The sequence below is a fragment of the Neolamprologus brichardi genome, chromosome 8 (genome assembly GCF_056152115.1).
Source record: "Neolamprologus brichardi isolate AB-2024 chromosome 8, ASM5615211v1, whole genome shotgun sequence".
NCBI lineage: Eukaryota > Metazoa > Chordata > Actinopteri > Cichliformes > Cichlidae > Neolamprologus > Neolamprologus brichardi.
The window spans coordinates 17,607,399-17,630,981 of NC_142111.1; the positions used below are offsets into that span (position 1 = coordinate 17,607,399).

General features: G+C 39.4%; 5 protein-coding genes across 7 annotated transcripts in view; 1 reads left to right on the top strand and 4 right to left on the bottom strand.

The window, feature by feature from the left end:
* Nucleotides 1-1,984: 1,984 nt before the first annotated feature.
* Nucleotides 1,985-5,456, bottom strand: mmp21 (matrix metallopeptidase 21). The gene is made up of 7 exons (XM_087844724.1): nt 5,304-5,456; nt 4,277-5,198; nt 3,608-3,747; nt 3,361-3,502; nt 2,985-3,242; nt 2,723-2,895; nt 1,985-2,290 (listed from the first exon to the last, which is right to left on the bottom strand). Exons 1-7 carry the CDS (start codon nt 5,454-5,456, stop codon nt 1,985-1,987), a joined length of 2,094 nt encoding a protein of 697 aa, XP_087700850.1.
* Nucleotides 5,457-5,834: 378 nt separating this feature from the next.
* uros (uroporphyrinogen III synthase) lies at nt 5,835-9,003 on the bottom strand. 2 transcript variants are annotated; one of them, XM_006791054.3, is made up of 10 exons: nt 8,927-9,003; nt 8,400-8,471; nt 8,229-8,312; nt 8,042-8,138; nt 7,833-7,907; nt 6,900-6,974; nt 6,710-6,793; nt 6,494-6,579; nt 6,317-6,415; nt 5,835-6,218 (listed from the first exon to the last, which is right to left on the bottom strand). In XM_006791054.3, exons 2-10 carry the CDS (start codon nt 8,460-8,462, stop codon nt 6,096-6,098), a joined length of 786 nt encoding a protein of 261 aa, XP_006791117.2. In that variant the 5' UTR covers nt 8,463-8,471; nt 8,927-9,003; the 3' UTR covers nt 5,835-6,095. The 2 variants fall into 2 exon arrangements, with proteins under 2 accessions (XP_006791117.2, XP_006791119.2); XM_006791056.2 differs by lacking the exon at nt 8,927-9,003 and adding an exon at nt 8,767-8,911.
* Nucleotides 9,004-9,279: 276 nt separating this feature from the next.
* On the top strand, nt 9,280-13,473 carry bccip (BRCA2 and CDKN1A interacting protein). The gene is made up of 7 exons (XM_006791271.3): nt 9,280-9,471; nt 9,755-9,829; nt 9,917-9,997; nt 10,916-11,005; nt 11,108-11,295; nt 11,895-12,063; nt 12,263-13,473. Exons 1-7 carry the CDS (start codon nt 9,331-9,333, stop codon nt 12,431-12,433), a joined length of 915 nt encoding a protein of 304 aa, XP_006791334.2. The 5' UTR covers nt 9,280-9,330; the 3' UTR covers nt 12,434-13,473.
* On the bottom strand, nt 12,132-20,453 carry dhx32a (DEAH (Asp-Glu-Ala-His) box polypeptide 32a). Its single transcript, XM_087844725.1, has 11 exons — nt 20,095-20,453; nt 19,319-19,512; nt 17,634-18,006; nt 17,305-17,544; nt 17,127-17,220; nt 16,608-16,757; nt 15,844-16,035; nt 15,521-15,661; nt 13,894-14,084; nt 13,619-13,806; nt 12,132-13,376 (listed from the first exon to the last, which is right to left on the bottom strand). The coding sequence occupies exons 1-11, from the start codon at nt 20,353-20,355 to the stop codon at nt 13,178-13,180; spliced, it is 2,223 nt and encodes a 740-aa protein (XP_087700851.1). The 5' UTR covers nt 20,356-20,453; the 3' UTR covers nt 12,132-13,177.
* Nucleotides 20,454-21,825: 1,372 nt separating this feature from the next.
* Nucleotides 21,826-23,583, bottom strand: part of adam12a (ADAM metallopeptidase domain 12a) — a 78,761-nt gene continuing 77,003 nt past the window's right edge. For both annotated transcript variants that reach the window (XM_006791052.3, XM_087844726.1), the window contains exon 23: nt 21,826-23,544. In XM_006791052.3, the coding sequence (XP_006791115.2) occupies nt 23,475-23,544 (70 nt within the window). In that variant the 3' untranslated portion in view covers nt 21,826-23,474. The remainder of the gene's footprint in view (nt 23,545-23,583) is intronic.

Here is a 23,583-nt window from a genome sequence, read left to right on the forward strand (position 1 = left end):
AGTATTCAAAGTTATTTTCATGTCTTGGAAGAGTTTGGGGATTTTCGGTATATGGATGTGCTGCGGGAGTTTCATCCCATTCTCTAGTTTCTAAAGTGCCTCCCGTGTGAATTGCAACGACACAGGTTTTTGTATTTCTCTGGGGCTGCAGCAGCTTCATCAGCATGACTGATCTCATTTATCATAGTCGCATTCAAAGAGGCCCGAGGTGTAGGGAAGGGAGTTTCAACGGCAGTACCATCAGTGCAAAAGCACAGATCAGTGAGCTGCTGGGGACCACATGAATGCATGAATAACAGTTTGCATTTAGGATTTTGCTGCATGTGAAATTCCAGGATGGAGGAGGTGTATGGTGCCTCATAATGGGATAAACAAACAGATCAAATGGCTGCACTGCACTGCATCATCTTATGTACTGAATTCAACATTCCTGTGTCAATATTTTATGCTGAGATTTGCAGAATAAAAGCTGATTTTATTCAAACAACAATACCTTGGGTATATGTAAGTGATTTCTCTTGATTGTTAATATTACAATATAGTATTTTAATAAATAAATTTTCTAATTTTCTTTAAGTTTGCATTTTTAATATGAAGCTCGTGTTTATAATAATCGCTAAAATGTTGCCTAATCCTGTTAAATCACAGAAATCTCTTTAATGTTACAAGAAAAAAACAAAACATTAACTCAAAAAACAAGCAGAGGTATGAGCAGACAGAGAAGCTCCTTCTATAGCTGTGCGAGTAGACTCATCATCCCATGATAACCCTCTATGTAGCTCCACTTACCGCAACATTTTGTTCCTTTGCTTGTAATTGATTTCTACTTTAATTTATTAATATAGCCTATAGAGCGCCTGCAGCACAATGCTAGTTATCTGGGGCCCACCAGGAGCCTAATCTCTTAAGATGAGCTGAATTAATAAGCGTCTTCAAGTAACATATTGATTACAGAATCAATGCCTGTTTCTTTGCATCATGCTCAAATCATTATTATAAAATATAACAGTATTGTGGCACCTTGTTCAATCGTTTTACTTCAGTGCGCATTTCAAAAGGCTCTCTTTTAAATGATAGTGCGTAAGTCTTTCATAATGAGAGGGCATTCAAAAATACGATGTCTCGATAGTTGTTTTCCACCACCTCCAGGTTGTTATTGATAGGAGTTATCTGATTCCCTCAGCCCCTATTGCAGTGGAAGAGTTAACTTTTAAGGGTTTTTAATAAAGACGAAGTTTCATGGCTTCCAGGTCACTTCTTTCGTTCTTTCTTTCATGCCTACAGGCAGATGATGTCTTCTACAAGTATAATTTACAGGAATTGAGAGTTTCGTACAAATATAGAAGTATCAAATCATCCAGTCGTGCCAATAGGGACTAGTACTGTATATCTACACCTCGATCATCAATCTAAGTTGAGAGAATAATGTTGTATCCCTTCCAGGCACATACTGTACCAAAAAGAAACAATCCGAGGATACAAATCTGATGTCTTTTTTTTTTCAATATTATTACGTCAAAAGAAAGATGCTTCACAGTCACTTCACAGTACGCAGAAGCTGTTTTAATGTTATTTTGCACATTTGCCATTTGAAAGCATTTTCCTACACAGTGCACTTACAGTAAGCACATCAAATATCATTTTGAGCAGCTCAGCAAAACATTTATTGACTTTATTTGCATTATACATATATATATATATATATAATCTCTGAATATCTTAATAATAGGAAGTCCTTTAGGATTGTTTTTGTGGCAGAATGCATTCAGCACTGCTCCGAAAAAGAGAAAAGGAATGAAAGAGCAGCTGTTACATATATAAATAACACACCTTGGTGAAAATTAGCCAACAAAATTCAAAATTGTTGTTGTCTTCTAGAAATTAGACAGTTATTGCAGCTTGACAATATGTGTGCATAAAACGAAATCAGTAGATCACATATGCAAACTTTAGCAAGCTCTATCACATCTCTGCTGCAACACTCTCAGCGGGTTAGTTTGAGTGCAGTGGGATGAACATTGCAGATATCAAACCAATGCTGATCCACCTCCTTATGTGGCAGCAGGCCATTTCGTGGCAGAAAGGGCCGTCGCCGGCGATCACGACTGCCCACTACTTGCCAGAAGCGTATGCCCTTGAGTAGAAAGATGGCATTGTGAGTGTAGGAGAAGTAGGCAGCGTCAATGTTGCCATCTGGATGGTCTGTGTTCACCACAGGAGGGAAAACATCTCTGATGTTTTTTGGGGAGCCTCTTGCCAAGTTGTTGGCTTCCACGCTGAATGCATACACCTGTTCAAAGAGATAATTGCTCTTTTTTTTGTTATGCAGAAATCAATTCAATTATACAATGCAAACAATTCACAGAGGAACTTTAGTGCATTTGTTTGCTTGAAGACATTCCCTCATAATCCTAAGAAACAATTAATTAGCTTGGGTTTTCTCCAGGACTCTGCTTTTTATATCTGCATGTTCTACTAATCGGTATTGCTAGATTGCAAACCACAGATGGAAACAGTTTGATTAATGACCATTAAGCCTAAGCCACAGTTTAAGTTTAAATAATGTATAATGGTCTGTGTGTTTTAATATCGAACCACATCGTTCCAGCTTGTCATTTAAGCACTTCATGAATATTTCCTAATTTACTTTCTTACTGAACCTCATGTCTTTGCTCTTATATCAGTGTAATAATATCTGACAGCCAGGTAATATTGCACTTACAAGATTGTTTTTAAAGAAGTAGATGTGGGAGTCCCTCCTGTCATAAAAGGCTGTGTCAATAGGACTTGGCACCCCTGGGAATCCTTCAGAGATTAACCTCGGATAATGGTGGCCTTCAGAGTCTTGTCCAAACACCTGGTCGTTCTCACTATCATACCTCCAGAACTGAGCACCTGTAGATAAATAAGTTAATTACATTTTCACCAAGTATTCATTTGTTCACTAACTCTTTTCAAACAGTATAACTCTCCACTTAGTGTACCTCTGAAGAAATATACAGCATCTCTTTTCCTGGACCAGACATGGACATGTGCATCTACTCCATCCATTGGGATCCCATGCCAGCCAGTTTGCAGCGGAACTGGATCACCATAACGCGTTCTATTATTTCTGTTCTCATACAGCCAGTACCAGCCATCTCTCATGAAATAGGTGTTAAAGCGGATCACCACCTCCCCATAGGGTGTCTTCTCCTTTCTGATCCAATCAAACACCGCGTTGAACCGACCTTTACAGCCTCCTGGTGTCAAATGCAAGCAAAAAAAGGGTTTGCGTCAGTCAATTAGGGCAAAAATACAGCAAAGTGCATTTCTCTAAGAGTGTATAAGTAACCACTAGATGGTGCTGTAACCATGTACCATAGAGTTGCTGTATAGCTTTTCTGTCCATCCAGTCCATTTCAAAGCTGGACTCCTGCGGTAGATAGCTGGGCTGCATTATGGATCCGGGTCTATATATGTGAGGTAGACCCAAAACATGGCCAATCTCATGAACTGCTACCTGAACAGGTTTAATATTTTTAAGGCGTTGTTAGAGCAATGCGTTGTTAATCACTGGAATTATTTCAATCTGGCAGTTCCTTTGATCGTGCAGTAATATAATTACTTTGAGAAGGCTGATTCCACTGCCAACATTGGGAGTTGTGAAGTGCTCATCATCATCAAAGTGTATGTCACCCAGGAACCAAGCATGGGCAAATTCTTGACCAGTGCCATCGAACTTCTGATTACATCCCAGATGCCTTCCTATGAAAGAATTTCACAACGATGCAGTATGTTATTTGGCACAAAAAAGAGGTACAGTGGAAACATTAATGATCCTCTTCAGACATACATACACACGACCCTAAGAAGGGCCAGTCTAAGAAGACTGGTGGTGGTTTACTTAGTTTTTGTGTTTAATAAGCCTCATTAACAGATGCTTTATTAGTCTTAAACATATATGTGGCCAAGGAGATAACATCCTTTAACTTTTTTATCCTGAAATGACAAATTAACCTTCACAGACTAGTGGTGTGAAAGATCAAATCTAAACATTCCACATTTTATTCATAAAAATAGCGATTTACATATCCACCTAACAAGTGAAAGATCCCCAGTGTCATCTCAGGAGAAGACACAAATCCTTTTGGGGTTGTGTCAGGAAGGGCATCTGGCATAAATCTCTGCCAAACCAGACATGCGGAGCTACCTGCTGCGGCCCCTGTGAATAAAGGAGCAGCCAAAAGTAGCTTTCATGCTGCAATGAAGCTCATAAACATTGACTAAAACCCACCTGTACCAAATCCCAGCCTGATGTCAACATCCTCCAATGGGGCATGTGTATCCTCCACAAATTCCAGTGGCGACACCTCACTCCACATCCTGAAAGCCAGTCTGAAGATGTATCTCTGGTCGTCAATAGTCAGCTGGCTGCTGTAGCCTTCTCCTATCAGCCTCCAGTTTAACACCTTCTTGGAAAAAGCCATGTGGCCAGTTGGAGTCAAATCTCTCTTTTGCCTGCTTTTGGATATGAGACTTGCGAGATGTTCCTTCTTGCGTCTCACCGCTTCACTCTGATGCGCGTTCGCACTGGTATTCCCCGTTTGGCTGCCCGGTCTGCTGTCGTGCGAGCTGTTTAGGGAAGTGATCTTTAAAAGCTCCGTTGTATAATTCACGCTGGTGTCATTGGAAATGGCTGTGAACACACCGTCTGTATCATTAAAATTGAATATGTCGTCTTCAGAGAAATTTGCAGTACCTAAAGAAGTGCCACTGATTATGTCACTTGCTATGTTGTTCCTGTTGGTCTCAGTAAAACTGTCAGTGGTACTGTTTTCAAAATCAAAGTCACCACTGCTCTGAGGTGCTGTAGTGATGACAGGGATGGTCAGACCAGTCTCTTTATCAGGGACTCCACACCTTGGTTTGTTCATTGCTAACTTGGTGGCCTCATCAAACACCCCTGTAACAGGCAGACCTGAAACCCTCTGAAACTCTTTAAGTGCTGAAATAAAGGCTTGGTTCTCATTTTGACGGTTATAGCCCTGCTGATCAGCAGCTCTATGAGCAGCCCTCGAGTAAGACGCTGAGGTTCCCTCCTGGATTGTGGCTTGAAGATCGTCAAGGAAGTCACCACTGAAAGAAGTGTCTGAATCCTCAAACCGAACCTCCTCCCAGTTAACTGGCTTGATGAATCCATATCTAGAGAGAAATAACTAAAACAAGACACGGGTTACATTAGACAAATCCTGTGTCTGGTTAAATGGATGCTGACGTTTGAGAAACACAGGAAGTCAAAAAAGAAGAAAAAAACAATATACCTCAGCTGTGTACTTGTCTGTTATAGCCTGAGCTTTGTGAGAATTAAGTGTCTGCGTATCAGAGTGATCCCGATTATGGAAAAGTTTCTCTGCATCAGTTGTGCTAATGTTGGTCAAAAAGAACATAAATATCAGCTGGATTAAATTCAGCATCGTAGCCTTTAGCGGTGCACTCCTGGGTCTATATTCAAGATGAGATGATGACAAGTGAGGAGCAACGCTGCTTTATAAGCAAATCCTTTGCTTCTCCACACCCCTCCAGAGGTGTGACTCTACAGATGTAACCTGCTTTCTTCACCTCTGCGTGAAAAGTAAACTTTTACAATCTACAACTGCTCAATTTGACTCTTTCTCTGTGGTTATGTTATACAAGCTTCAGTGGTTTTAAATGGACCGCAGCTGATCCGTGGAAAGATGTTAAAACCTTCACTTTCATGTGGACCGTAAAAGACAGGGATGACCCCTGCAAGCACTGTGTTGAACAGGAAATAAACACACAAACATACACAAGCAATTACCACAGACAAAACCTTCAATATCATCACAATGATTGGCTTTTATTTTCTCAGTCATTTTCTTACATCATATAAAGCAAATTATAATTTTATCTTAGACTTTCCTGGCTCTGGTGCTGCAAAAAATAACTTCTTTCAGTGCAAAAATAGCAGAATCATTTGTCCAACAACAATAATGATGAGCAGTAAAGCAGTAAAACACACAAATAACGGTACATATTTACATATATAATAACAACAAACACCAAAGATGAGGCAGGTGGATTTTAAAAGCTGGTCACTGCAGAGTTTTAGCTATCGCTATCGCCAGGTGTTCAGCTGTTGGCTTTTCTGCAGTGCAGCTGACACAAAGGCCTTCTGCTGCTATTGCATCTTGTGTAGTAGGCCCTATGGCTGCAAACTGGAAACAAAGACATTTATGTGAGTAAAGCTCTGTTAAGCACTTCAGATTCATGCATTATTTAAATCGATCTGTGTATGACTGTGAGGAAGATGTACCTTTATTTGAGTCAGCTGTTCAGCCGAGAACCTCCGCACCACTTCAAGGCAAAACTTCACTCCTGATGGACTGAAGAAAGCTATGCTTGCTGGAATGCCCTATAAGCACACAAACAAATGAACAGCTGCTATATTGAAACAAATAAATAAATACAAGCAATAAGAATGACACTTTACCTGCTCTGTGAAATAGTTCTTTAGATTTTTCTCCAGATTGGGATGCTCTGCTGTTTGATAGACAGTTAATGTCTCCAGGGGCACTCCTGGAAACAAAGAAACAGATCCCAACAGTGATAAAGATAGTGCAATTATTATTTTATAATTAGAATAATCCCAATGGGAATTTTATCACCTTGACTTTTAATTGTCAGGCACAACAGGGGGAATGCTTACCATTTTCCCTTAAAGCCGTGGGCAAGACTTCCCTTTTGATTGAGCCACAGGGGAAAAAAAGCGGTGGGATATTGGTGGCCTCTCCTATGACGGGAATTATACGTGAGATCATATGAGTAATAAGAGCAATCATAAAATTACTATTAAAATTAAACTGTGAGGAATGTGAGACTCCAAAGTTACGCCGTACGTTCAATAATAAGTCGTGATAGCACCTCTGCTGTCCCTGTGTCCTCTCCCAAAGGGTTCAGACCTAGATTCTGTACTGTATGGGATAAAAATCATGAAAAGGAAAAAAATTGATAAGCTTTACAGTAATGTGGTAAATTCTTGAACCACCCAACATTTCTTTATATTTTGCTAGAAAATGGGAAATAGGCGCAGCAATGTTTTTAAAAGCGGAAAACACTAAAAAGACATTACAGTCTAGTCTTTTCTAAGTTATCTGCTATGTGTAGACACAACAATTGTTCATTCCTTGACTTGGGTGCATTTTTTTTATACTTGATGCATTCATAGGCCAGTGGTAAGTGGCTTAACAACCAAACCACATTCCTCTGAAAATGGCACAGTACAAAGCCTGGATTGAAAATAAGTGGAAAAACCAGCAAATGTCAAAAGACAAATTTGAAAGACCTTCTGAAAGCCTGGATGAGTAACTCAAGAGCACTTTGAAAAATTACAAGGACATCTGGGTCCTTGGAAGTAAAATACAAAGAAATGAGGGTGGCTCAATACTTTTGCACAGTCTGCTAAATACTGACATAAGAGTGTGGCAGAGAAAACACATTCAATCGTTTCAACTAATTCAATAACTAAATTAGAAACTCACTGAGAGACTCAGAATAAAAACCCACTGTCAAATGTTACTGAAAAAAAGAAGCTAAAGCACACATGTAGAAAGTGTTGCACCTGCTTGTTTTGTAAAGACACAGAACAATCACTAACGGCAAACTGTCACTTGTGTATAACAAATGGCTGAAGGTAGACAAAGCATTTCACACATCACTATGAGCACCAGGTGCCCGACACACTCTGGTGCAATTAGCACGAGTTTACAAGGAGCTCAAGACACAAAGGAGGATTCTGGGAGAACATACCTTTGTCCGTAAATGTGACTCACCTAATGAAGCGGTGGCCTTCCCAACCACATAGATGGACTTGGTGTTCCATTTGTTTTTCACTGCTTTGTCCCATTCTCAAAAGCACAACGTACACTGGACATTACAGAATGTACTACACAAACTTAACTTGTATTTTTAAGATCTTTACCAAAAAAAGTCATTTATATCAATGATATACAGAAGCTTGGAGAAAAGTAATGTTTATCACCTTCCCTTCTTTCATCCGCTTCCAAACACATCCTTACAGCCTCCACTGCTCTTGGACTGGTAAATATGAGCCCACCGTATTTCTCTGGTTGGAAAAGCTGGAATAAGCAACAAATACATAAATCCATTGAATATGCAAACTGTTAAAATGAACGAATTAATGAAAGGACAATGGAACAACAATTTACCTTATCTGTCAAAGTGTTTAATGACACAAACTTAAAAGACAGCACCGGAAGTAGGGTTCCTTTATGTCCTCGTGATTCCAGCTCCTTCGGAGTGAAAATAATAATTGTTCAACTGACAAATTTTAAGAAACTGGTTAAAAGCTAGTTGATTTAACTGTAAAGGGCGTGTACCTTAATATAGGGATCAGGTCCAGACTCTCCATGTTTTGGTTCTTTAAGCAGCAATACACGCATCTTGAAACACTGGATTATTAAAATAACAAAGATGGTTAATTCCGAACAAACTAAGGTAAAATAGGTTTACTAAGGTCTGCAATAATGTCAAAGTCAGAGGCTTAAAGCTACAAAAACACTGAGGACAGTGGGTGTGAAGGTACTTTAAGCAACGTTACACCCTAAAACGGTCACATGCTGATAAGACTGTTGTTGAGTCACGATCATAAGACAGTACATGAACAGCGAATAAATTAAGCGAATGGGCCATTTTAGTTGAAAGTGTATGTTTAGTGTCTTCTTCCGTAAGAGTGTTCTTGTTTACCCTAGCAAGACACGGTGCATGACAGACTATCTACGGTAGCCATTAACAGAACCTGTCTGTGATAATGTGTGATAGAAGCGAATATTTCATTCGCGGATAGCTACAGTGACACGAAGTACAAACGGTGAAAAAGACGAATTATTAGGCAGAATTTATGTACCTCCAGTGTTCATTCAGACTTTCATCATCCACGGTCGAGGAGGGGAGACAGAACACTGTCAAATTTACTAACCTTGTAAAATAATCGTATTACAAGTAATATTACAAGAATGTGTTTATTTAATTTAAAAATATAGTATCAATAATTTAAATTAATATCTACTACACGTGACAAAGAGTTCGGGGGCATCTGAATTTATTTTCGTCCCCGTTTTATAGGATGGTTTATTCCATTTCACCAACAGGCGACAAGCCGACATTGAAGCTCTGAATGTGGATTTAATAAGCGGCAAGCCGTGTATATGTGGAGCCATAATGGCGGCTTCAAGGTTTTAGTTTCGTAGCTGACAGTTGTTAGTCTTTGCCCCGCCCACTTAGTAGACACGTGTGTTTTAAGTTTGCAGCATGGCTTCATTGGCTAAGAAAAGGGCAGTAGGTTTTGGTGAAAAACCCGAGGAAAGTGACAACAGCTCCGATGAGAATCCAGAGGATGAAGACGATTCCGGAGAAGAGGACAGTGAGGCGTCAGATGAGGAAATTAATGAGGTAAAAGAACAAACACGTCTTAGAAGGGAGGCATGGCCTTGCTAACTAGTTAGCTAAGTCAGCAGTAGGGCTAATGTGAACGGGAAGGCTCATGAAAATAATTTTTTGGTTAATCATGTGAGAAAATAAATAACTAATATACTAGAATATGTTATTTCGAAGATACTGTACTTGAATACGCTGTAATAAGTTAACCCCGTGAAACTCATATCGGAAAGTTTCGCACAACTAATCAGTTTATGGGTTACAATAAAACTTGCAATTACGACTTCTACGCTTTCAGGAGGTCGTTGTAGACTTTGAAGCTCACACCATCTCAGACAATGACTTCAACGGCATAAAGAAGCTGCTGCAGCAGGTTTGGGTTCACTATTGTTATTTCACGTTTCAAATACTGTGTGCAAGCAGCTGTCACTGACGTCATTTCTGTTATGTTTGGATCCAGCTTTTCTTAAAAGCTCATGTGAATACATCAGAGATGACAGACATCATCATCCAACAAAATCATGTTGGAAGTGTCGTCAAGGTGAGTAACTCGGTAGTTAAATATAAAAAGGATTTGTTCATTATTTTTGTTTATTTCTCCAGTTTCAACCCAAAAACAGCAGTGCTCAGAAGTTTACATACATGATCAAGGAATTATATGTCATGAAAATTTGGGCTTTCAGTGATTTCTTTGAACTGTTCATCTTAATGCAAACAATGCATACTGCACACATCTTAATGACTTAAAAAAAGCATTTGGGAGTACATGTTTGAATTTCTTTTTGAGTTTTATTAATCCAAATGGGATCAGAAGCAAACATGAGGAACCAAAGGGCTGAAATATATACATACATTTATTTAAATATTTTGATTAGGGGTGTTGAAGGTTATACAGTGTCTTGACTTGATGAGGCCAAGGCTTATTTATCTTATTTGCAATCATTATTTACTACAACTGGTAGTTTATCTTTAACAGCAATACTTAGAGCAGTTATTCGAATGTGGGACAACTTTGCCAAGATCTGGACAAAGACATAAACTGTCACCCTGAGATGAGTTGTTTTGAGACTTGTTTTGGATGTTCAGGAACCACCAAAGTTCAAGCTGTGAACTGGAAACTGCTGGAACACCAGCGTCAATTCACTGTCCACAGAGAATCCTTTGAACCTAAGAACACTATACTTTCAAACATGGTTGTGGCAGCATGATGCTCTGGAGCTGCTTTGCTGCTAACAGTATTGCTACATTGTACAAAGTGGATGGCAACATTAGGCTGGAATAAATTCAAATGTGTGCAACCAAGTGTTTTCTTTTTTTTAAAGGTGTATGTTGTGCAATTATTCCACCTGGAAAAGGAACAGGAAAAAAAAAACATTTAAAACCCAAGATTGACATTCATGCTCATTCACATTCATTTCTGAGCAGCTGTTTATTTACTTGTCTCTCTACTATGCTCCAGCAAGCTGAGGTGCCCGAAGACAGCGACGATGATGACGACCCAGATGAAGTGTTTGGCTTCATCACCATGCTCAACCTCACAGAGAGAAAGGTCAGATGACTAGCAAACGAAAACGAATTAGTCTTGAATGGGCTGGAATATGTCAGTGTTTTTAATATAAATTGTCATACCTACGTCTGGAACTGTTCACAGGGTGTACAATGTGTGGAGGAGGTGAAGGAGCTTATTGTGGATCAGTGTGAGAAGAATGCTTCTCATATTGTGACAGAACAGCTGGAGAAGATCTTTAATGATAACAGCAAGCCTGTGGGGCTGCTGCTAAGTGAGCGCTTCATCAATGTGCCTCCACAGATTGCCCTTCCACTGCACAAACAGCTCCAGTAAGTTCTGCTTTACCTTCTCATTCCATCTTTAGTGGTTTGTTATTGGTGTGAGAGCAGGTAGAAGATGGTCAGGATGGTGTTTGAAAACATTGAAATAAGACAGAACATGTGCAATACTTTGCAAATCTTATAAATCAGCATTTTATTCACAGTAGAATGTATGAAATATATCAAATGTTTAAACTGAGACCTTTTAGTATTGCATGAAATATATTAGCAGCAACACACCTTTAAAAATGTTGGGACAGGTCCATGATTACTATAGTGTAGGATCCCCTCTTAACAACTGTTGAACATCTGGGAACTGATATTTACCAGTTAACCTAATTGGCTACAAATGATTCCAGCTTTTTCTTTTTAATACCACTTACTTTTCCACCCTTTTATTGCTCTCATCCCAACGTTTTAATACATGTTGCGGTCATCAAATTCAAAATGATACTTTATTTTTTATGAAACATTTGATGTTTTGTGTTCTATTAATAAAATATGGTGGTGAGATTTGGAAATGTTTCCATTCTGTATTTATTTTTAATAGAAACTAGAAAAACATCCATTTGTGTGGGTTAAAAGATTTTCATGTTACGGTCCTTTAGGGAAGAAATCGCTGAAGCTCAGAGGACAAATAAGCCCAGTGGGAGGTGCCACTACTGCCTGATTATCAGCAAGACCTGTAGAGAAGAGACCAAGAGCATCCCAGCCACAGAAGGAGCTCTCAAAGAGGAATACATGTTTGTCAATGCAGAGGAGGAATTCTTTTATGAGGTAAAGTGGGGGAAAAAAATCTGCACAGAGTTCAAGGTTTTAACTAAATATTTATTATACACGGGGCTACTTGCTTAACAGTATCTGGGTAATAATACAGCAGTTCGTTAGCTCATGATAAATATTTAAACAGCCATCTGATAACCTATTCAATATATTTATACTCTGATTTCAAGCCTGATCCGTGTTTGCCTTACAGCAAGCCATCTTGAAGTTCCACTACACAGTCCAAGAAGAGGCAGACTCCTGTTTAAGTGGGAGGTGGTCATTTACGGACGTGCCCATGAAGCCTTTCAGGACTGTGATGCTGGTACCCACAGACAGAATGCCTGCCATCATGGAGAAACTCAAAGAATATCTATCAGTGTGACCTTCACAATAAACCAAGACACCTATGGACACAGTGACAGCTTTCAAGCTTCTGAAAAACATTCAATATATTCAATTTTTGTACAGTTGGCTTTAGGGATGCGTGTATTCATATTTAAAATATGTAGGGCGATAGTTTACCCGTTTTTAGAAATTTTAAAGACAGTTTGTACAAATTGTAAAGACATAGGGAATAATCACATACTTGAATACTGGAAGAAACTACATGCAACTGCGTATCAAAGGGTGTTTATAGGAAGACTTCAAAATGAGATGAGCTTGGTGTTAAGTTGTAAACAGAAGAATGGGAGTAATGGCTACAGAGCAAATGAGTGGTTTTTAACACTCAGCTACACGTTTCATCCCTTCAAGAGCAGACTTTCCTTGATGTACATTCTAAGATAAATGGGCAAAGCACAGTTATTCTGAGCAAGTTGTTTCATACGTATTTCAGCTTTAAAATCAGATCCTTGGATGTGAAGGTATATCAAATGACAGTGCGCATAAAGTCCACACCTAAGCAGTGTTGCGGAAAACCCCCTCACTCATTGTTTTTAGATCACAACTATTAAACTGCAAACTTTTCTATATTTACAACACAGACATCTTTGCCTTCTCAGCACTGTAAGCACATTGGGTAGTACACATGAGTAATTTAATGTAATAAATTAAGCTTTACTGTATTAATTACACAAATGTCTTACAAGCATTTATGCATTTGCAGTCTAAATTTGTGATTTTCAGTTTACTGAATCATACATCTGTCATAGGTCTGTGTCACTGCTGCACAGCCACTGTTTACGTCACCACTTATTGTTGCAGCTTCCTGTTTCTTTTCTTTGCGGTTTTTGGATCCCTGTGGGTCCAACATGTCTTGCAGTATATCTTTGCTTTCGCTAGGGGGCAGATTGTAGAAGAAGTACAGTGGTGCAATTTCAATGAACCTAAAAGAGAAATTTGAAAACCAATATTAAATGTAAAACATTTGCGTCAACACAAGATATTGTGTAGATGAAGAGATTAAAAATATTCAAATTAAAATGAGATCAAATGGCTCATGCTTACTGCAGTCATAAACATGTTTGTTTTACCTCTGCACTACACGAGAGATAAGCCATGAGACCTCAGTTCTAATCTGTACACAACTGTTCTGATGGGGATTTGGAGGAAAACGGAATTGACTTACACTTGCGGGGAAATTTCCGAGACTATTCTCATGCAGTTTTCTGAAAGGATGTACTCATTGAAAACAACCCACTCAGGCAGTCCCAGCTTGTGTGACTGAGCCCCGTAGCAGGAGTGTGGGTGCACCTGGGCCATGTGCTTATGTGCAAGAATGAAGTAGTTGCCTGATCCGTCCACGTCTCGAGCGATCTGGGAAAAGAACAGGCTTCGTAAACTTGAACACAATTGAATTGCTGGAGGCAAATTCATTGATATTGACATTTTGTTTTTCTGTACCTGCATGAAGAATCCAGCCAGCAGAGCTCTTTTGATGTTGTGAGTGTTCGTCTTGGTTCCAAAGGAGGGTTCAGAAATGGGGAGCTCAATTCTGTTCAGTGTGTCAGTCAACTCTGATCTAATGGAATCAGCTGTCCTCAACGCAGAATGATCTAGAAAATAGTCCTGGCACCACTTTTCAGTCGTCAAATCTGGGAGAAAACGTCATGCACAGTGATAGAAGCGCTGTGGTCAGCAGTATTTACGTCAAGTTTCTATTACAGTCAAAACAGTTTAATTCCTAATGCCTTTTAAATAGATCAGATTGAGTGGAAAAAATGACAATGTGGAGGTAATTAATTCAAGAGTACCGTAATATGATTTACTAAAATTTCAAGCAGTTTGCCTCTCGGAATCTAAAGAGTTGAAATGTTCTTGGGCTTAAATGAGAATGCATTTGGTATTAACATACACATTTTAGCTTTTTTTAAAAACATTTTTAATGTCTTCTTTTAACTGTTTTTTGCGTTAATTTTTAGACTAGAATAGAATAGTTTATTCTGATCCATCTGGTTATAATCCTTCATGAAACTGAAATGTAACATCTGTCCCATAGGATAACACAGGCTTTGAATCTAGTTTTAATTTACCACAGTAGAGAACAAAGATCAAGTCACCAGTCATTTCATTAGGTACACCTGTTTCACCACCTGCTCATTGATGCAAATACCTTAATTGATCAAATCACATGGCAGCAGCAGCCCAATGCATTTAGGCATTTAGGCATGGTCAAGGTGACCTAGCTGACGTTGGAAGCGAGCATCAGAATGGGGAAGAAAGATTAAGTGACTTTAAATGTAGTATGGTTGTTATACCTGACGGGCTGGTCTGAATATCTCAGAAACTGCTGATTTTGCCAAAATGGGGATTTTTCCACACAACAATCTCTAGGGTTTACAAAGAATGGGCAAAACAGTAACAACAAGTGAGGGGCACACTGTGTCGACCTGATACAAAAGCAACAGTAACTCATATAAGCACTTGATTCAACCAAGGTATGCAGAAGATCATCTCTGAATGCAACAATGTTGAACTTTGAAGCAGCAGAAGACCACACCAGATTTAAGAACAAAAAAAGAATTGAACCAAATCGCTACAATTTGCACAAGCTCAACAAAATTGGACAATGGAAGACTAGGAATGTTGCCTGGTCTGTTAAGCTTTGGTTTCTGCTCTGACATTTGGATGGCATAAACACTGCGAATGCATTAATTCATCCTGCCCCGCATCAACAGTCCAGGCTGCTGGTCTAAGGGATATTTTCTTGGCACACTCTCCGCCCCTTACAACCAATCAATCATCATTTAACTGCCGCGGCCTACTTGAGTATTGTTACTCACCGTGTCTATCCCTTTATGACCACACTGTACTGGCTCATTATCTTGGCTGCTTCCAGCAGGATAATGTTCAAATAAATAAAGCTCAAATCATCTTAAATCTGTTCCTTGAACATTACAAAGGAATGTTTCCAGCACCTTATTGAACCAATGCTATGAAGAAATAAAGCTGTAAGGTATAAATAATGAAGTGGCTGATGAGACTTATCTCTTGAAGAGAATAGATTGGTTCTGTTCAATGACAGTCTTACATTGTTCTCTCTGGTTTTGTTTGTAGGCATTGTAGATGTTTATGAGGGTGAAGTGATCTCCTTCAGGGTGCTGGAACTTTCTGTGACACTGGACTGCCTCGTGGCTCATGGCAGCAGGCGGCTCCACAAAGCAGCTTGGTGCTAAAACACAACAACAAACAAGGTCGACTTCACTGAGAGAAACCACTCTCACCAAAGAGCATCAGAAACTGCAGATGAGCCAATACTACGCTGTCCACCTGGTGATTCTACAAACCAGTCCAAGGATCCTCACTTGTAACTAATCTTAAATTTTGGAGTGGGAAAATGTAAAACGTACGTACCTGACAACATGGCTGTGATTGTCAGCATCTCACTCACACAGTCAAACTCGCAGGATGCTAGCAGCGCTTTGGCCATCTGAGGTTCCAGAGGGATTTCAGACATTATGATGCCAATTTCAGACAAGTTGCCATCGTCGTCTAAAGCTGCAAGGTAATCGAGCTCCTCCAGCGCCTGCATGAGACCCTCTGGATCTGCAACAACAAATGGAATATTTTAAAATTTCACACATTTCATTGCTATATCTATTAAGGGGGATAAAATATCAACAGCAACTTGTGTCATCTGAATAATCAAAGACACAGTCATCACAAATCAAATGCCTTCGGCTTTTATTTCTTTCCTATAGAGAAAATATAATTTATATAGCAAGTGCCTTTTGTCCCACATTTTCAAAAAAAATATTACAGCACTTTTGGCATGGACTTCCTCTTCATTGTGCTCGTCTGGCACTGCAATACATGAGACATGTTGTGTAATCGTTAATGAGCTGGCCTCTTCTGTTCATGTTAGGGTGGGTCAGAGCACAGACAATGGTTAGTAGCTGGGCTGTCAGCTCAGCTAAGTCATGGATGACTGGGCTCAAACAGCTACACAGAGCCCTTCCTGAGTCAAAAACCTCCCACATGCAAATCTTTGGCTTAGGTTGTGAGAGAGATGCTGTTAGTGGGAACCAGTAAAAACTAAAATAACGAACAAAACTTCTTGTTGTCCTGCATGTGTTCCAGTGGCAACTTGTCTAGTTTCCTTTGGACAGATATTTTACCTGGTCTGTCGATGAAACTGCACTGTCCAAGGCCTGCTATCTCCATCCTTTTGAGGAAAAGAACTGTCGGTGTAATGTTGGACTCCAAGATCTGTGGGGAGTTCTCTGCAGAAGTTAGGCTTGCTTCTGGAAACAGGCAGAAGCATTTACCTACAGGAAAAAAAAAAAAAATCAGTAAAACTGTTGCACTTAAATTTTGTGTTTGTTTATTTTTGCTTTTTTTTAAAAAAAAAAAAAAAAATAATGCTGGGAAGGTTTTTCTTTGGCTTTCTTAAGTCCAAATATTAATTAATATTGTAATATGTCCAAATCTGCAAGTATGAAAATTATCCAAACGAATGAAAGGATGACAAATTAACCAGTCTGCTTTTAACCAGGCTTTTCTCATTTTTGTTGTTTCTAACCCAAGAAGCATCAGATTTAGTTACCAAAGATGGCAGCTTACATTTTTTCAAAGAAGAAACTTTTTAGATAACCGCTTTAAGTATTGCCAAGTGAGGAGATGACATGACAATATACCTGATGCTCCAGACAGCTGCTTGCGAATGTCTGCCTGGCATTGACTGATGGGTTGAAGAACCTCTGAGCTAGCCCTTACTCTCGGATTGTACACCTTTACATAAAAGTAAAAACAGTGCTAATTAATATCAGAGGAATGCTCATTTAAGATTACTACATCATTTTGGAATTAACTTACCATTTTCTTCTGGACTCCCGTGTCAATGACAAATTTGACAGACTCTGTAGGCCACCATGCATCCTCGCCTTGACGGGTACTGAGAAAAACCTTTCTGGACTTTGTGGAGCATGACTGCTCAGGCAGGACAGGAAGTAGCCCTCCCTGGCCTGAGCACAGGACTACAAGTACCATTTGTCCCAACTGTCCACCCAACCTGGTCCCTTCTCTTTGGAGGATACTATAGGCACAGTGGACCTCCTGCAGGAGGTAGTGGAAGCGAAATTTAAACCAGATCACAACAGGCGTTAGCACAGTGAAGGAGCTGTTTGAAATATAAAATCTTTTACCTCAGCTGAGCCTAAAAATACGAAAACATCTCCACCCTCTTTGGTCCGATGGATCTCCAGCACGAGTCTCAGTGCTGAGTAGAAGTAGTCTTTGTTGCCGTTGTTGCTGTGGACAACTTCAGCAGTGCATGAGGACTCTAGACTGATATGCAAGACACTGCCGTAGTGCCTCAGAAGCTTGTCGGTCATGGGCGGCACAGTGAGAACCACCACCCTGAGCTCAGGCCTCTGCAGCAGGATGTCCTTGAGGAGACCCAGCAGAATGTCTGTGCTAACCGTCCTTTCATGGGCCTGGTCAATGATTATGACCCCGTAGTGCTCAAGAAAAGGGTCAGACATCATCTCTCTCAGCAACATATCATCAGTGCAGTACCTGATAAACCAAAGTGATCAGGAGGGTTAATAATAGAGGTTTATAAATCAGGAATAAGATACGGTCAATTTCTCAGCCTTTTGCTTGAGCCTGTTAGTTAAAAACACACACAGTACAGTCCCCCCCTCCACACACACACTTGGGAACAGCTGAAACCCTTTTAAGTTTTAAGTCTTAATTTTTTTGCAGCTGCTGATTTAAACATCTTTTATGCAAAGTGGATCTCTGGCTGACTGGTGAGACCAGTATTTACCCTCTTTTAGCTCCCTTTCATTTCTCCGTGTCATACTCCTAAATATTATCGGGCTCTTTAGCTGCTGAAACCTCCCCTGCGTTCAGCAATTAGTCGCCAGCTGCTTCTGCTTTCAGAAATTAAAGGCTCACTTCAATTTACACCATGCTGTGAAAATGATGCACGTATTCTATAACATAAGTGAGAATAGGGGTCATTTGCACATGGCACTGTAGGAAATAACACTCAGAGATGATCGTTTTTATTACTAACATTTACTTGATTAAAACCATATCATGTGCAAAGCCCAGCACAAGTTTCAAAAGCAAAAAGTGTTTAGTTTGCATTGATATATTAGATGCAGTACTGTGCAAAGGTCTTGAGCCATCTTTCATTTCTCTCTCTCTATATATATATACACATCTCATTTTACTGGGAAAATGGATAATAGGATACTGTAAAAACAGAGTTTGTACATTTCTAATGGGGTTGAAAGTCAATATTTGGTGCAACCACCTTCACTCCTCTACATACTCTGAACTCTCTCAGTCAAGCTTTCACGTCATTTCTTTAAGTTAACTTCACAAACAGTTCTCCAGCCTTCTTGAAGGACATTCAAAGCTCCTCTTTGGATGCTGGCTGCCGTCTGACCCTTAGTATTGACTAAGGGTCAGACGCATCTTTCAGGCGTTATGGCAGGTCTTCTTAAAGATTTACATATCTTTAGGTCTTCCTCTTTTGTCCTCCACTTGTCCAGTTTAATATTGCAATATTTCGGAGGCTTCTACTACTGAGTGTTTGACATTTGGGACAATAAATGACTAATAGTTACTGCGCCATAACAAGAGTCGTTGAATATTAGGCTATACAGATATGCGCATAATTTCCTGACTTTGAACTGGTCGACTTTATTTAGATCAAGAATGAGCTCTGTCCTTTGTCAGCAGTGAGCCTCCATCAATTAATAAGGAATAGAGGAAAGGAAAGATTTAAGAATGAAAGGGGCAATTTGTGGATTATATTCAAATGATATTCCACTGCTGGCAGTGAAATAGACACAGTAAGAGCTCATTAACAAACCTCAAAACAGTGTCAGAGGAGCAGCAGGTCTCCAGAGGGATGGTGTAACCAACTTCATGGCCTATGTTGACGTCCATTTCATCAGCGACACGCAAGGCCAGATCTACAGCCTGCTGTTTGTCGGTCTGAGTGCACACAACCATACCATGCTGATACTGGACAGACAGACAGAACTCTGCACACCACTGAGGGATCTGAAAGAAGATCATTGATAAACGCTTAAAAAGTCTTTATAGTAAAATATGATTCAGGACATCAGTACTACCCCAAATATTAAACAAGAGAATGTTTTCTACCACATCAGCTGTTTTTTCTCACTCACAGGCGTCCTTTTCAGATTATCCCAACAGCTTTTGTTTAAGCACACAGCAAAACAAACTGTGACAGGAGATATCCTATGCTATTATCGCTCATAATGCAAAACTGCTTTGGCAGCATGTGTCGGCTCCAGCGGATCAGGGCTTAGCAGCTGGAGGTCCCCTAACACCCCTGCTGGAGCCTTTGTGCAGACTGATGGTCAGGCAGGCAGGAGTTTACACAGCTTCACAGTGACACAACATCATCTGCTGAGCTGGGCAGCTTCTGTTCACACAAGCATGGCAACACTGAGTGACAAACGGGAGTCCTAAATATATCAAATCGCAGTGTAGGTTATGCTCTGGTAAACGCCCCATTATTATGAAGCTCCACATTCATCCTGTACATAAGTCCAGGTTCATAAATTGAATGTAAAATTTTCCTTACTAAAATAATAATAACACTGACTACACTCTTACCTGTGTACTCCTGCCAGTCTTTGCTGCCCCGGACACAATAACCAGCTGGTTGTTTGCCAGAGCATCCTCAAACTGACATCTGACCTTCCACACACTCAGAGTTTTCCTCTCCTTCAGTAACTTGTAGTAACGCGAGGAAAAGGGCAATCCATCGAACTGATTTAACTCCAGATCATCTCCAAATCCAAAAGTGTCTTCTGCGGGACTTTCTTCACGGTCAGGGCAAACGCTCGGCTCTGCCAAATTATTTTCCTCCCACATGACATACGGGTTTATCAAGACTAGTGCACATTAAGTTTTCTTCTTCCACTCCAACTACAGGTCCATTCTTCTCAAATCGGAAGCATAGAAAAACAGACTGCGTGCCTTTCCATCTGGCGTTTTAAAAAAACAAAAATCCCACGCTATGTTCGCGTATTTGGACGGAGTACAAGGTGAGAGAATCCTTTTGCTAAAGCTTTTGTTTCTAATGTTTTATTTAAAGCTGTTCAAAGTTTGCAGCTGTCCACTTTGGAGCTTGGTACGTGCAATGTCCATCGGTGCGTAATTTCATCTCAGCGTGGTTTCACACGTGTTTTGATTTGCGTAGAGCTTCACATGCACCAATAAGCACGTCCGAGAGACTGTCATAATCGCCTGCATATTATCATGAAATCACGTGTAAAGCAGTGAGGACACTTATGGCGTCGTTGTTGCCACCAGTAACAATATCTCTAAAAATATCTTTTCACGTAACGTTGAAAGGTACAGGCTCATTAAAGTGTATTAGAATTTCAGCAGTAGTCAGCAGGCTGTATATAGATGATTATTATTGTTTTTATATTTAAATGTTAGCTGGAATTCCATTTTTAACTTTAGTTAATGTTACAATTATATTCTTACATAATTGGCGTTCATTTACAAATCACCTTATCTTTATCAGAGTAATAAATGAAACTATTTCAGCTCCTGATAAACAGCAAATCTGTAAAAAATAGAGCTAAAGCTCCTGAGAGCAGCCAAAAACAGATATGTCAGTAATTTTGATCATTATTTAAAGCTTTTAAACCCAATGTTTAGACACTTCACTGAGGTGACACTGCGTCTCATCTCTCACCCACTGACAAATAAAATGTGACTAATTAGAAAATGTTGGCTGAGGCTGATTTCAAAAGCTCATCAGAAACATTTGTCTTCGTTAGCGCACGGCCTCAATTTCTTATCAACAAGAGATTTTCTCCCCAAAGTTTCCTTTCAGTATCCTTTTAATTACACACAACCACTTAACTCCACCACATCACTGCAAGCGAATCCTGATAGTAAGCAGTTCTATTGATTTAAGCGTTATTTCTATCCCCTATGGAGACCTTGTCAAATTGCTTTAAGAAAAAGGCTCACAGCATTAAAATGAGATAAGCCTTTACAGCAAGTATGCAGCCTTAGACTTTTCTGAAAATAAATGCTGCTCTAAAATGTTAGATCACCCTTATTATAATGTTTATTATTTGAAATGTAATTTAAAATTGGTTTATTAAGCATAAAAAGTGCCAGAGGGTTCTGACACTGAGGTTTTGAAATGTGAAGCTGGATGAAATCTCTGTATTTACACTGGCTCAGGCTTGTGGAATGAACATGTCATTGTTTTGTTTTTTTTTCAGTTTTGAATCTTTAATTGATGAGTTCAAGTGTCGCCCGTGTTTCTGTAAATGTAACAAAAAAAGCACAAAAAGTCAATAACAAATGTTTTCAGTGTAAAAAACAGGTTTACTAATACTGATTGTTTAAAATACCATGATCAGACACAGACACTTTAAGTGTTTTTTTGTTTTTGTTTTACATATGATGCCTTAAAGAACAATCCTTAACAAAAATTCTCCATGGAAAAATGTGCTCACCTGTAACACAACATACAAAGAACATACAATGTAACATACAAACAGGTCTCTATTAGGCATAGACAGACAGCATTGAAAAAGCAAAGTAAATAAAGCGATGCATGTAAAACTAGTGCATTATTATAAAGAGTATCAAAAGTAACAAAATTCTATCCATATCAGTTTTTAGCAAACATATTTGTGAACAACAGCGGTGCTCAAAGGAAATGTTGCTCATTGTGGATGTATATATGTATTTATATATATGATGCACTGCAATCCAGCAAAAACATTAAGTAAACCAAAATGATAAAACAGTGTTCATTTTTAAAAGATTATCTAAAATATGTAAAGTAGAAATGATTTTTAAAAAAAGGAAAACTAAAAAATGAACAAAAGCCCAGATACACTTGAGTGAGTCAGCATATACTGAGTAACCATTAAACATCATTTCTGTGGCAGAATGAAATTGAAAAATGTTTTCTTATCAAGTAAAACTGTCCTTTCCAGTTAGATAAAAACATGACTTAAAATGCACATATGAACACCGCAGCCAGACTTTGGCTGTTTACATGCGAGGAACACCTTTAAGCAAGTCATCAGTGATTCCATGATTTAATCTAGTCCTTGGTGCAGCAAGCATAGAGGGGGGAAAAAAATTAAAAACACACATGACCTTTAGCAGAGCAAATATTTCAGATAGGTTTACTCTTTCTGAGGGATGCTTTTATGATCTTGGCTCATTTTAGATCTCTGTACCCGGATCCCTCAAGAGAGCATATTGGGCCTTGCAAATGAAAAGGAAATGGCAAATCAGTGACATTTCACAGTTGAATTTGTTACCTTTCCGTGATAAAAATGACGAAGAAGAAGGAACAGGCCTGGATTTCTTTTTTGAGCCAAGAAACGGCCCCTCTTCTTGATTGCAGAACGCATCAAAGATCTGTTGTATTAATATCACAATCTCCTTTGCTGCAGTTGTTTCAAGCCTTGTCAGATGGCCCAAAGTTGCTACACAGAGCGTTACCCTTCAAGAAAACCCCAGTGGATTAAAAAAAAAATACTACAAATGTTGTTTGAAGCTCCCATCTGTCATTGCACGACTCTCTTTTGAAATTCTTTACTTCTGACGCGAAACAAAACCACAATGTAAAGGGTTCCCTTCATTTAAACACATTCCACAAAAGCGTCTCCGTTGTCACAATTTCACAGATCGCTCTCCTTCATAAACGTCGGCTGATGTGAAGGCGCGAAACGAAAACAAGTAATTCAAAATTCAAAGTTGCTACCATGTCTTAAAAGTGTCTGGCACAGTGCACTGCGTGGCAATAAATACTGAATATAAATACTTTACATGTACCTGAGCTCAGACTCGTAGCACCATTCAGAGACAGAGCACCAAAAGGGACACGGCAGGTCTCCTGATTCAAAACTCAGAGAAGCCACCACCTTTTTAAGGTTTTTCAGAGTTTTCATAGTGCAAATCTTTTCAGTCTTATCATAACAATGTCCCTTCTGGCCAAAATCTCAGCTGCTGTATTTGACGTTGGCAATAATGCAAGGCTTTGGTAGTGTTGGGGGGTGCTTGGGACTCGGCCTAGAGGAAGAGAAAAGTGGAAAAAAGAATGTAAAAAAA

Excerpts from the sequence above, each read along its gene's own strand:
- bccip (XM_006791271.3), top strand. The coding sequence starts at position 9,331 with ATGGCTTCATTGGCTAAGAAAAGGGCAGTAGGTTTTGGTGAAAAACCC. Across the intron at positions 9,830-9,916 it reads TAAAGAAGCTGCTGCAGCAG|CTTTTCTTAAAAGCTCATGT; the intron begins GTTTGGGTTCAC and ends GTTTGGATCCAG. Across the intron at positions 9,998-10,915 it reads ATGTTGGAAGTGTCGTCAAG|CAAGCTGAGGTGCCCGAAGA; the intron begins GTGAGTAACTCG and ends ACTATGCTCCAG.
- mmp21 (XM_087844724.1), bottom strand. The coding sequence starts at position 5,456 with ATGCTGAATTTAATCCAGCTGATATTTATGTTCTTTTTGACCAACATT. Across the intron at positions 3,243-3,360 it reads AGCTATACAGCAACTCTATG|GAGGCTGTAAAGGTCGGTTC; the intron begins GTACATGGTTAC and ends ATTTGACACCAG. Across the intron at positions 2,896-2,984 it reads TGCTGTATATTTCTTCAGAG|GTGCTCAGTTCTGGAGGTAT; the intron begins GTACACTAAGTG and ends ATTTATCTACAG.
- uros (XM_006791054.3), bottom strand. The coding sequence starts at position 8,462 with ATGCGTGTATTGCTGCTTAAAGAACCAAAACATGGAGAGTCTGGACCT. Across the intron at positions 8,313-8,399 it reads GACCTGATCCCTATATTAAG|GAGCTGGAATCACGAGGACA; the intron begins GTACACGCCCTT and ends TTCACTCCGAAG. Across the intron at positions 6,416-6,493 it reads AGAACTATTTCACAGAGCAG|GGCATTCCAGCAAGCATAGC; the intron begins GTAAAGTGTCAT and ends GTGTGCTTATAG.
- dhx32a (XM_087844725.1), bottom strand. The coding sequence starts at position 20,355 with ATGTGGGAGGAAAATAATTTGGCAGAGCCGAGCGTTTGCCCTGACCGT. Across the intron at positions 19,513-20,094 it reads AGACTGGCAGGAGTACACAG|ATCCCTCAGTGGTGTGCAGA; the intron begins GTAAGAGTGTAG and ends ATCTTCTTTCAG. Across the intron at positions 13,807-13,893 it reads TGGCTGGATTCTTCATGCAG|ATCGCTCGAGACGTGGACGG; the intron begins GTACAGAAAAAC and ends TTCTTTTCCCAG.